Raw genomic sequence first — 13,557 nt, 5'->3', positions numbered from 1 at the left:
ACCGTTCTCGAACCTCGCCGGAAAGGAAGAGAGCGAGGTCCCTCCTGCTGGCTTTATTTATACCTCAAGTTACGTAAAGGAATAGCATGGAATACTTCCGTGATCACTTTCCTAGTTCCTTCCTGGTTACAAGCTGGTCTCCAGGAAGGCCTAGAGTGAAACCATCACACCTAGCTACGACATCTCTGTTTTGCTGGTATAAATAATGTACAGTCTTCTCTACCTGAACAGATCAGAATGTATTTTGCTTCCAAAATATCCATCTATTTCCCATACTGTGTTCCGCAGTGGGCAGAAGGGTTGGTATTGAAGAAGCTGTTAGTGTGCAAGGGAAGAGGCAATGTGGAGATACAGACCCGCATGAATTCCACACTGTTGTCCAAGGGAGTTTCCCGTCGGAAAAGCAGTAGAAAGTTCTCATCATCCGGCAAGATCATATTGGCAAGCTGGAAAAAAAGCATTAAAAAAAACCCCACAACAAAACAAACCCACATCAAGAAAGTAATGAAAAGAAAAAACTGAGGTGGCTGCTGACTTAGTATGGGAAATGTAAGTTGGACATGTTTCTCCCTTGGAAATAAACTCCAGACCAAGACGTCTGGCTAATATAGTACTCCATGACTCACCTCCTCCCCACACAGGCTCTATCTTCCCAATCTCCCAAGTCTGCTATAGGTCCTAATCGTAGAATGGTATGGGTTGGAATGGACTTTTAGAGGTCATCTAATCCAATTCCCTCTCTGTGGGCAGGGACATCTTCAACCAGATCAGGTTGCTCAGAGACCTGTCCAACCTGACCTTTGATGTTTCCAGGGATGGGGCATCCACACATTTCTGGTCAACCTGTTGCAGTTGTTTCATCACCCTCATAAAAAAAAAAGTTTTCCTTATATCTAGTCTTAATCTACCCTCTTTCAATTTAAAACCGTTACCTCTCGTCCTATTGCTACAGACCCTATAAAATGTCTGTTCTAATTCTCCATCCTTCTATAAAAGAAATCCTGAGCTGGGGTTGGGCAGAGATACCTCCTGGATTTTCAAGCGTCCATCTGTGGTGACATTGTAGACAGACATGAATTGCTCCTTCATCCTTTGAACTTTTTCTTCTGTGATGGTGTTCTGCCACAGAGAAAACAACACGCACATGAAAATTGCTGAGGGCACTAGAAGAGTCTCCTGGAGGAAATCTCTCCCCACTCACAGATAGCCTCCAGGATCATTTTATCCTTACAGTTGGGGGGTAATGCTTTTAAATGCCCACAAACACACCATTGTGGATGGCTTTTTGGAAATAAGTCCTATGCATAGCTTTGTAGCAACTAAGCATTCAGCTGGAAGATCAGTGTTTGGAGACCCCAAAATATTTCAGTGACACCTGCTTCTTTAGCCAACTGTTCCCATTATAATACTGAGGTTTGGTTTTGCTCAAGCGTGTTTTACAGCAGTTTTCATCCTGCTTGTTTTCAACTCGTGCTTTTCAGGAAGATATCCTTATCTTTGAATGACATCTCTTTAGTTCATTAGATCACCAGCCTTGAAAGGTGTCAGTGGAGCTAGATTGTTGCTTATTATTACCTGTCAAATGGTTTAAGACCTGACATCATCTCTGTCAGTGTTCCTGGGTTAGTAGCATAGAATTTCAAGTAATTGACATTCCCTTTGCATCAGCTCAACCCCATAATCGATTTATACATAGTGGGGAGTTTTCAGGACTTGTCAGGTTTTGACAGACATCACTGTGACAGGTGAAATACAATGCTTAGGTTCATCAGGCACGGTTTCTTTAGCAGCAGCAATGAGGATCCCCTGTCTGACTGGACTACACAAAGTACAATTTCCCCACTATAAAAAAAGCTTCTGGCCATACGAGCTTTGTGACTGGGTTGGGAAGCTCTCCTAATTAATCTCACCCAAGCAATTAATAAAGTCCTATGTTTACCTCTGCACCCACACTGAGTGGGTCCTGGCTTCTCTCCCATCCTGTGGGAGGTAGCCCTGACTGGGAGGGGAGGGAAAGAAGTGAGGAGGATAATCCAGACTGGCTCTTAGCATACTTTTGTAGCAACTTTTACAAGACAATAAATTAACTTCTTCCCAACCCCTGAAAAAAGTCCCTCAAAGATTTTATCATCTCTGCATCCAGCTGGATTTAGGACTACAGCTGTGCCTTCCTGGGTCTTCTAACCCAGTTTCTCATCCTTTCCAGCTGCTATTGAAGCTCCATCAGGTTGTACACTCCCTTTCTTATTGCTGTGACACAAGACCATGAGTCACTTTTTCAAATTTACTCTGTGCATAGCTCCATGCAGTGCAGCCCTTGGTCACATCCTTGGGGTACAACACCAAGGGCTGGCATCTCCTAGTTTGGGGACGAAACACCCAGGAGTGATCCCACAGGGATGTACCCAAGGTGAGAGTCCCACTCCTGGGGCCTGCTGTTGCCCTTGAGTATGTCCTAGGGCATGGCTGCAGGTTCCTCCTTTCCCGTGGTGGTGGTTATAAAGCCCAGGTTGTGCTCACTGCTGGCCCCCCAGCTCAGGTATGGTGGGCACAGCAAATTACTGAACACACACACACGTGGTATTCTTTCTCCTTGGCATTATAACTTGCCGTCGTGCTATTTAAATTGCCTTCTGACAGCACCTGCACTCTTTGAGACACCTCCCAGGAGTTAGGCAAGCCTATCAGTTGCCAACTTCAATAGGCTTGCAAAGTACTCTGAAATTATCCTCCTCTGTGCCCAGTAGGATAACTTATTTCTGAAACAATAATCATAGCTGATACTTGAAAAGTGTGCTGTGGGGTTCAGATTAGTCATTTGTTAAGAAAGCTTATTGCTCAACTTCGTGTCAGCTCTTCACCACCACCTCATTGAGCTTTCTGTGGCAGGAACACTGCTTTCTGTGTAAAAATAGGATAGCCGCTTTTTTTTTTTATAAACTGATTTAAACTATGTGATATATCAAGTAAATGCCTAGAATACTTACAATATTTACACAGGTCTGTGAGCTTTTAGTCCATGGGGTTACACTACAGTAGATTTTTCAATTTGGACAATCACTCTCTGTTCATAAATATTCTACTCATGGAACAGAAGTGGTAATAGATCTACCAAACCCCAGCCTTTACTCACAAAGAATAAAAGATACCGCACAATCTGGCTTTCCCAAGATACATGCTCAAGGCAAAATTATTTGTATATCACAAAGTTTTACACCAAGAATGATACATCTTGGGTTATGACAATTGGGTTTCAAAGGTGACCTTTATGGTGACCAAAAATCCCAACCTCAGAAGATTAAAAATAAATAATAATAAAAAAAATAGATCAAGACATAGCACTTACAGAAACTAAGACTGGGAGACCTGGTCTCCAAGGCTGACCTACTGGTGGTGCAGACCTGTAGCTTGTTCTGGTTGCTTTTCTATTCCAAAAACATTTAAAAGGCTGGAAAAAAACCCCAGTCTACGTGATTTGTTCCCCTTGCCCAACCAAGGACATGAATTGCAGACTTCTGCTCTACTTGCTGACTCTGTAATCTGATTTTGGATGTCTGCAGCCTGTAGAGGAACAGCCTGGGCATGCTGCTGGGCAGAGCTGGGACAGTGGGGCAGATGGCTGGAGTTGCCGGTCCCTCCCTGAAGTCTTAGGGAGTAAGTTGAATTCTCTGGCTCGTTCAGATTTTCTTCAGGTATTGTTTTGGCTTCAAATCAGTGCTGAGGCATTGCTACAGCAAGGAGGAGACATTTGAGAAACTTGTGAGTGGTTCAGCAGGATCTTCATGCTTAGACAAGAGTGTGCTCCAGAAACAAGAGAAAAGTTTTTGGGCCAAGGCACTGTCTATTCAATATTTCAGGATTTATAAAGCCAAGGCAGAATTCTACTAGCCAAACATGTTGTCCCTGATATTATTTTTACAGGTGCAATGTTCCGTGAGCCCTAAGAAGGCTTCAGGAGTAAGCTCCCCAGCTGCGTCTTCAAGCTCTGCTCAGAAGAAAGGATATGGACAGAGACAAATAGCAAGTAAAGCCGGTGGAAAAGTAGAGATGTTATGGGGAATATTAAATTTTTTTAAAGCATTGTAGATATAGCAACTGACTACACTCATAAATGCATTAAACAGATTTTTTTCAATAGTAGTGGTAGTTTGTACAGACAACAGTCAGGTGTCCCTGATAGGGACAAGATAACTATTCACAGATAAGAGATTACAGTTGATGCAGCTGCTGCAGGGCAAATCCCTGAGCAAGGATGCAGCAAATAGCTGTCTGTGGGAGTGGGCACCTCTCATCCTGAATGGAGGCCGAGGCTGAGCTGGGATGGCAGGGCAGTGAGGGGCTGCACAGGGACACCAGCCAGACTTGGGGTACAGGGGCCCCTTCACTGCCTCAGCCACCCTGTAATGAGGTTGCTGAGGGGAGGCCAAATGTAAAAGGAGGCCACTGGTCAGGAGGCTCGATTTCTTATTCTCTGCCTTTGGGGTCCTACAAACATTTCCCTGCCTCCCCTATCAGGGCAAGTCCTTTGACAGAGGAAGAAAAATCAGGAGCAGGAGAGCAAGATGGGGAGACCTCCAGGCAGGCACTTGCAGGGGTGATTCCACTGCACTGGGTGCTATGGCCACCACCCTCCCTGGGAGGTTTGTCCTACCTTCCTTCCCTTTAATTATTATCTCAGTGTTCAACTACAGACTGCAACAAGCAGGAAAGTTTAGAAACCAAACACACTAATGCCTCAGGCTCATTCTCCATTTATTCAAGTGCTGTGAATTATGGTAATTAAAAAAAACAAATATACCACCTTTTTACTCTTTTTTAATTAGTTATATAGTTAATTTTCTTCATAGTAGCTAGTATGTTTTGGATGTGTGCTGGAAATAGTCTCGATAACATAGGGATGTTACTTTGCTATATATTATATTTCAGCCTGTATTAAAATATATATTCCATTTTACTACATAGTATTTATATTTATTATTTTATAATTAAATTATATTTATTCTATATTTTACTTATAGCATATACTATATTATTATATATTATTTTATTTTAAGTACCAGATAGTTATTGCTGAGCAGTGTTTACGGGGCTAAGGCCTTTTCTGCTCCACACCCCACCATACTGGTGAGGAGGCTGGGGATGCACAAGGAATTGGGAGGAGACAAGGCTGGGACACCTGACCCCAACTGACCCAAGAGATATACCATGCCATATGGCATTGTGTTCAGCATATAGATCTGGGGGAAGGAGGAATTTGGAGTGATGGTGTTTGCCTTCCCAAGTCACCATAATGCCTGATGGAATCTTGCTTTACTGGAGCTGGCTGAACATATGCCTGCCCACGGAAAGTGGTGAATGAATTCCTTGTTATGCTTTGCTTGTGACTGTGGGTTTTGCTTTACCTATTAAAATGTCTTTACTCACAAGTTTTCTCACTTTTCTGATTCTCTCTCCCATTCCATCAGGAAATGAGTGGCTGTGTAGTGCTGAGCTGCCAAATGAGGTTAAAACTATGACATAGCAAATAGCAGGATACAAATTCGTGCCTCCTGTGAGCTGGGACAGAGGGAAATGGCTTTGCAGCAAGCAAATGTCCATAGCTGAGCACAGCTTTCTTCATCAGAGGTAGTGCTGTCTTGGTTATGTTGCCAGTCTCAAGCAGCAGATCCTCACCCAGTTTGAAATGTTTGCAAAGCTTTCCTATTTTGTGGGGGTTTAAGTGAATGCTGTTGCATCCTTTCCAGTCACTGTCTGTACTGGGAAGCCTTTCTTGTAAATCCTTGTTTTTCCTGGTGCATGCACCTCCCTGAGCTTCTGGATGCTGTGTGGTTTCCAAGGGCTGGTACATGTTCTCAATGTCCAGTCAGGAAAGAAATCCTTACTTCTTACAATGAGGAGAAGGCCATGCCATTTTTATCCTCGCAAAAGCACACATTTTAAAATATTGCTGTGACTTTGTTTACACACTTCTCAGGGTTAAGGAGTAAATTTCTTACTATGGATGCTGTTCCACAGAGTTTTACAGAGAACAGCTTCTGTGTTTCAAGTTGCCATATCAAATTAATTTTCTTCTCCTTCCTTTCCTTGTTCAGTATTTGTCTTCCCTTTTGCAAAAACCCTTTAGAAGTAATTAGCATCACAAAAGTAATCTGATTTTTAATAGTGTTTGTAATCATGGAAAGGGCATGATCACATATTTTTTTTAATTTCCACAGCATTTAATTTCTTTGTCATGGCTGGTTATGATTGCTTGGAAACATGGCTGTAATCTGTCTTCTTTGTTAACCCATTCCTCTAATATTGTTGCCTCTGCCTCATGCTGTCTAATTAAAGTTTTGATCCTTAAGAAATTCATTGTCTTGATGAAAACTTGCCTTGATGAAAACACAGCTATGAGTCATTTCTTAAGAGGGGGGTAAAAAGTGAATGTATGGAGCACTGTGGAGTCTTTTCTATTTGATGAAATTTAACTCCTTCTGATCACGATAGTCTGGTCATAAATAAATTTATTTTTCCTTCTTGATGTGATTTTTTGAAGCAAGCCACTATATTGAAAAACAAGAAGAAACTATATTTAAGTGACTATTATAGCCTGTTTCTTGGGAAAAAAAAGGAATAATCTGAAAATGCTGGCTTGAGCACGTTTCTAATGTTTCAGCCAAATTTGATAGAAACCAATGGTCCCAGCGATATCAAGTTGCTACAAGATCTATGAAAATAAATTGTGTCTGCCAAGAAAGATAGTTGGAAAAAAAACCTCAACAACTATTACCATGCCAAAAGCCACACAGTACAGACAGGAGGCCAGCAAAGACCAGATGAAACATCAGTAACATAAACTTTGACCCTAGGAGAAAATTTCTTTCTTTCTTTTTTTTTTTTTTTTAACCAAACATTTCTTCTTTAAATCCAAAACAATTAAAAAAAAAAAATAAAAAAATTTCTTTTTTTTTTTTTTTTTTTTTTTAACCAAACATTTCTTCTTTAAATCCCATAGCATTGAAAAAAAAAAACAACCACAAGAATTACTTCATTTCACCCATGCAGCTGTACTTGGCACAGACTGCACGAGTGTGGGATATCACCCTGCAGCTCCCGAGCTAACTTCTCGTTTGGGTCAATCACGCTTATTTAACTGCAGTGCTATCACCTTAGAATTGGGCCCTCTATTTTGGTTAGGATTTACTGTAATCCTGCACACTACAGTAGATAAGCACTTATCCTGTTATCCTGCACTGTGTTTTGGTTCCTTTTTTAGCTCTCATCAGCACAAATGTGGGAAAGAATTTTTCACATAGGAGACACCAGCATCTAACAAAGGCAACAACAGCCTTCCTTGTGCCATCACAATTTTGTGGTTAGGCTTTGAACAGGTTCTTTGTTCTGTCTTTTCCACTAGGCTGAAAGTTTTCTGACATGCATTTGGCCAATGAAAACACATCATGTCTCTTTTTCACCATAGGCATGTTTAGTTTGCATTTAGAGATACTTCAAGGCACTTCCCTGCCTTAATGTGAAGGAACAGGAATAGGAATTGTTGAGGCTAATTAGGGCTGACAGAACCCACAACTTAAAGAAACAACTGCATTTGGCATTATTTAGAATGATAGAATGGTATGAGTTGAAAGGGACCACAAAGATCATTTAGTTCCAACCCCCCTGCCATGGGCAGGGACACCTTCCACTTGTCTAGGTTTCTCAAAGCCCCATCTGACCAGGCCCTGAACACTTTCAGGGACGGCACACCCACAGCTTCCCTGGGCAACCTGTTTCAGTGCCTCTCCACCCTCACAGTAAAGCACTCCTTCCAAGTATCTAAATTGCCCAGAGTATTGCCTAGAGGTTAGAACTCTGAAGTATTCCAGATGTGGATGAAAGCTGAATGCTTTCTGCTAGGGGTCTTCTTGCTGTTGACTTGCTGGTCATCAAAGACTTTAGGTCTCTTGGGATGGTAAAACACAGAAGAAGTCTGCTTTGGATGGCTTTGAGGCTGGCTGATATTTTGGCCTTTAAACTTTGTTCGAATAGCTGCTGCATTCCTGACCATACTAAATTAAACACATTATTTAGATAGGCAATGCAGTGTGCAGGCAAGGATGATGTGCAAGAGTACCTGGAGGTTGCTCCTCTTCTTTGGAAGTAAAATGCGAAGACAAATCCTTCATGGCTGTTCAGGGTGAGGTCCTAAAGCTTAACTTCAGTCGCTTCCAGTCATAACTATCTATGTGGGTTTGGGGCAGAGGAATTATAACCAGGCTAATACCTGTCTTGTCTGATCAAATTTTTTCTTCAAAAATTTTTACATATGGTCTCTTACGCATCTACAGTTAGTCAAGGGCAACTGTCTTTCATCTGAAAATCTTCTGTCTAATCCGAGTATAATTTGAGCAAAGTGAAATACCTTTCTGAGAAAACCCAATAGCAATGTGCATTCCCCTTCATATCTGCCCAGACATCATTGTTTTTATGGAAACTTTCAGTAATCCAACCCCAAAATTTATAACCATTCATCTACAAAACTCTTCTTATCTAATTATTATGAGAATATACACAGAGATTCATTAAAAATATACAAAAGAGCAAGCAAGGAAGATACTAAGTGATCTTGATATGGAAAGAAAGATGTAAACTAATACAAGACAGAAATACCAAGGCTCTGTTCCAATAAAATCACTTCTTCGATGCTGAAAGAAACTGTCCTTTCCACTGAGCTTTCACATCAGTATAAAAACTTTTAGAAGATGCATGGAAAGAGGTGGCCATAATGTAGAAGAAAGAGGTTTATGAATGAGCAGAAGAGAACACAGGCAGCTCACAGAAGCCATGCAGCAACAGGTTGGAAGCTGGAGGCTCAAATGGTTAGAGAGAAGATGTAGGAGTAATAACAGCAGCAGATGGAAAATGTCAGCAGTTCGCAAACATGCTGGGGTGGGGCTGAACTATCCTTGATTCTGCTTTGTATTCCCCAAACAAACCAAATCACAGAAGCCCTTCCAGCTGGTGAAGAATTTATATAAACTTCAGTGTCATAAATCACAGAAGACTTATGGATATGTAACACACACCTGGAAATTGAAGGTATTTTCTTGGGAATGGATGGGTTGGAATATCTGGGTTGGAAGGTATCTACAATGACCATCTATTCCAACTGTCTGACCATTTCAGGGCTGACCAAAAGTTAGATCAGGTTGTTAAGTGCATTATCCAAAAGCCTCCAGCAATCACCCATTGCTGGAGGAGAAGAGACAGAAAGCAGCATCTGGGATTTGGATTGGTGTACTACAGGTCTACCTTTGTTGCAAAGTTTTCTCTTCTGCCCTCATAACTCCTGATGGTTCAAGAAAAGGCAATGAATTAGGTTCTCTCACTGGAGGCTATTTCAAATTTCTTTCCTCACTCGGAGTTGTCAAAAAGAACTGTGCCTCTCAGCTTCCCAACAGGCTCCTTTTTGCATTGTTTTCCCAGCTGCTCCCATTCCCTGGCATTTAGTGTCAGCTGGGGATGCTGCAGAGCAGTTGTGAAGAAAAACAGAACTGAAAGACTACAGTGGTCATTAAGAAAAATAACAGCTTAGAGAGTGCAGGCTGAAAAAATATAATTATGAAGCCACTTGCTATTCAAGCAGAGACAACTTCCAGTGCTGATAACATTATTTATCACTTGTGTGGCACTTTAGACACAGTCACTAATTAATCCTTGTGACACATCTGTAAGTTATGTCAGCGTATTGCTGTCTCCCCCTTTTACTGTGCAAGGAAACAGAGGCATTTAAAGCCCAGATGAGTAAAGGTCAAAACAAACACTACAGCAGAGAGATGCTCAGTCCCAGCTCACTGCTTCTATCACAAAGGACACTTTCTTTCTGTAGGGTGGCAAAAACAGTGCAGAGGGGACCCTTTACTCCTGCTGCTATAACCACAAGCCTGTACAACATAAATCACATGAACAAGACAAAAAATGCCTCAGTGTTGTTAGACAAACTCATTGTACAAAGGTAGTAGAGACCTTTGTTTAATCTGGTGCAACAGGTGATCCTCATACCAAGGGGAGAGGGCAGAGGACTGTTCTCAGCCTCCCAGAACGAAGCTCCCCTTAGGTTTTCTGCCACCAAGGCAGGCTGCACTGGCAACTGCCTGCTGGGTAGTTTTGTCCCTAATACTACCAGAGTAGAAATGTTGCCAAAAATAAGCAGGAAAACTAGGGAAGAAAACCAAAAGCACTTGAGAGCCTGTTTGAGCACCCTGAAAGTTAGTGAGCACCATCTTCTAGAATTAGCCTGTTTCTTCTGTTTAATAGGAGGAGAGGGAGTTGGTGCTTTCTCCATTCAATTTGTGTTAAGCTATTTCTTTTAATGGCAAAACTTAGCAGAAACAAAGGAGATGTAAGCTGGATGAGGATGGTGAGTTAGGCTGGAGTCATCTGAGCAGGGACTTTTAACAACGAATAAAACTATTATTGATTTCTTGAAGCAGAAAGTTCATGTCTAGAACACCCTCATTTTGCAAGTTCTGTGTGCAACCTAACACAATGTGATAGAGTTCACACTGATATCAGCAAGCCCACAAAAACTGTTGTAATACACCAGGTTTGCAACCCAGCTGGTGTTGTGCGACGCTGTCCCAAAATCTCATGTAAGGGATGCGCAAGGGATGCTATGGGCTAGAGTGGGGCTTGGAGTTTCTTCTTGACCTCTCATCATTAGGAAGCTGCCTGCAGCATGAGATTCCCAGCTAAACCTCAGTTTTATCACCATCTACAGATCACTCCAGAGAGCCCCACTTGGAGGTCCCTTGCTTCAGCAACACACTCCAGCATTGAGCTCTGCAGCCTCATTTTAAGCCTCTCCTTCAACATCTCACGTTTGCTGTCACTGGGTTTTGTTTGAGAATGCTTTGCGTTGGTGTTTCAATGCCACGAGACTAGCAGCTCCCAATTTCTTCTTTTGTTCCTGGGTAAACAATCATGAGCTTTTCAATTTCTCTTCAATCAGTTTTTCTGTGTCCCTAATGTTTCTTTGCGCTTAATGTTGAAGCTTTTTTGATTTGCTTTGAAGTCTTTTTAGGTGCCTATCTATTCATCTAACCATCCACTCTCTGAAAGACGTTTCTGCAGAAACTGCCAATATTTCAATTCAAATTTACTTGCAAATTAAACAAAACCATGCTTGAAAAAATTATTCACAACTTCTGTTTTTTTACTGTAGCCCTAAAGATCCAAGAGTACTAATTGGCTTGTAAGTGCAATTCTGATTTTACACTTGATATTCATGAATTTATGCCTTTTATCAGCTACCTTTTCCCTTTTGTTAATTACTTTTTGCTTAAAGGAATTGTTTAATCTCTGTTTCATCTCATTTTTGGCACGTCCTCTCCTTCCATTTGGAAGATGTTTCCTCCTTTTCTCTTCCTATCTGGGCACATGTTGTGTAGCAAAAATATGTATATATTCTTCACATGCTTCTGAGTGCTGGCCTGAGTGGAAGGATTTCTCCTTCACTGATGGTGACACTCATAGGCAATGTATGACCTGGAGCTAAGGAAACCAGCCCCTCTAAATTGTCATGCAACTTCTGTTAGTACTGAGGTGCAGAGAGTGAGAGAGGGGAAATGCTGTCAAAAATAGGAAAGGAAACCAGGGCAGAAACTCAGAAACACTTGAGAGCCAAGTCTGGATCTTCAGAGCAACTGAATTGACTCTTGTTTGGCTTCTAGCCATTTGTAGCAATACAGCCTTGTTCCTAAACACTATTTAAAATTAATGACAGTATATTTGTTAAAAATTGACCTGGGAAAGAAACATTAACAAAACTAATCAGCACAGGCTTGAATAAATAAATCATCACCATTGCCCTCCCACTCACCCTTCCAGACTGTGTGCTGGTACTTTTTTGTTTGTTTCTATTCAGAAGCAGTAAATGACTTTCTCTCCAACCAGCACCTTCAGCTGGTGCCAGCTGCGATCTCACCCTGACAGCAGCTGATGGGCTGAAAACAACGGATCAAACTTCTCAGGTGACTGCACTTATTGTACCTGCTTAAATGCCACCTTGTTGCCAAGAGAAAAGCTCTTTACCTTTGGATTGCTAAGGAAGTTAGCTATCAGGGAACAACAAACACAAACCATCTCTCAGCACAACCTTTTCGCTTGGACTTGATGCACAACTAACACAGCACGGTACTTACTTCTGGTCCCAGTTTCTCCAGGAGGTGATGAAAAAAACTGTCAAGTTCCTTCCCTTCTATGTAACCATTGTCTAAATAAAAGTAAAATATATTAATGGTCAGGCGGTACTGCCCATGACACGTTCCAGGAACTGTGTCATGCGCTGCATGCGGGGAGCTCCAGGCTGCACGGTCAGGATCTCAGCTGGGGGCCCTGCCTGCCCACTCAGGAGGGTCCTATTCGATTTGATCTGGTCACATCTATGTGGGGACTGGGCACAGTACTGCTGGGCACCCCAGGAGTTTTCCTCACAGAAAACATTCTGGAAAAAAAAATTCCACAAACTGGCCCCAGAACAGGGAACAGCAGATGGAATGGGAAGGTGATGAAAAGGCAAAAACTTTGGGGTGAAAAGGCTGGTTTTATATATTATATATATTTATATTATATATACAGATGTGATATTTGGCCACGGTAAGGAGGAACAGGTGGGCTCAGAAACACCCGCGGGACCTCGTGGGGGTGAGGCTTGGGCACGCTGTCAGAAAGCCACTGGTGCAGGCTCCCAGTCACGCGTGCAACAGCCCGGGCACCCCACACTGCACCCACACGCACCCGGACGGGCACCCACCCACGCGGCCCCCGCTCCCACCCGCACGGGCACCCACCCGGACAGGCACCCGCCCGCCCACCAGACACCCCGTCTGGGGCTCCAGCCACGCGTGTCCCGCTCCCCGCCGTCCCCACTTGCCGTCGGCGTCGAAGCGCCGCCAGGCCCCGAGGAAGGCGGCGGCGTCCAGGCGCCCCTCGGCGCCGCTCTCCATGGTGCTGCCCGCCCCGCGCACCCTCCGCGCCCCGCACCGCCGGCTCTGCCCGCTCCCCGCCGGCCGCCCCGGCTTTGAGGGCGGCGGCCCCGCCCCGGAGGCGGCCCCGCGGGCGGGGGTCGCGGGGGGAAAGTCTCCCCTCCCCACGCGTCCGGCACGGCCCCGCGGGGCTCGTCACACCGACCCCGCTGCCCGGATCCCGCCGGCACGCCCAGGGTGTGGTCGGGCACAGGTGCTGACAGGACGGACCTCAAGCCTTCCAGGTGGGCTGGAGACACCCGACCCCGCAGGGGTGTGCCGCTCGCAGACGACCTTTAAAATTTCAAGCCTCCCCGAAGGAAGTCAGAAGTGCTTGAGGGAAGAGTGCGACTTCGGAGAAGAAGTGGAGTTTAGAGGGGGAAAAAGGAAGTTTTCTAAAACGGAAACTCTCCTCCTCTGCTTATGAAAGCAGAGCAGCAGCGGGCAGAGATCTCTTGCCTTCTCATCCCTCCCAGCCATCAGAAGGGTTTCTCTCGGAGGACTGGGGAGCCACAGAGTGAAGATGGACAGAAATCTACGCTCTCTTCCTCCT

At 43.7% G+C, this 13,557-nt stretch overlaps 1 protein-coding gene across 1 annotated transcript in view; it reads right to left on the bottom strand.

Annotated features, from left to right (window-relative positions):
- SCGN (secretagogin, EF-hand calcium binding protein) overlaps positions 1-12,996 on the bottom strand; it is a 30,340-nt gene extending 17,344 nt beyond the window's left edge. Inside the window, exons 1-4 of the mRNA XM_017813160.1 lie at positions 12,914-12,996; positions 12,183-12,253; positions 1,027-1,119; positions 269-446 (exon numbers count right to left, since the gene is read on the bottom strand). Of these exons, the coding sequence (XP_017668649.1) occupies positions 269-446; positions 1,027-1,119; positions 12,183-12,253; positions 12,914-12,986 (415 nt within the window). The 5' untranslated portion in view covers positions 12,987-12,996. The remainder of the gene's footprint in view (positions 1-268; positions 447-1,026; positions 1,120-12,182; positions 12,254-12,913) is intronic.
- Between the last annotated feature and the right edge of the window lie 561 nt (positions 12,997-13,557).

This window comes from Lepidothrix coronata, unplaced genomic scaffold (genome assembly GCF_001604755.1).
Source record: "Lepidothrix coronata isolate B3197 unplaced genomic scaffold, Lepidothrix_coronata-1.0 Scaffold40, whole genome shotgun sequence".
Classification (NCBI taxonomy): domain Eukaryota; kingdom Metazoa; phylum Chordata; class Aves; order Passeriformes; family Pipridae; genus Lepidothrix; species Lepidothrix coronata.
This window is presented reverse-complemented; position numbering and strand designations above follow the sequence as displayed.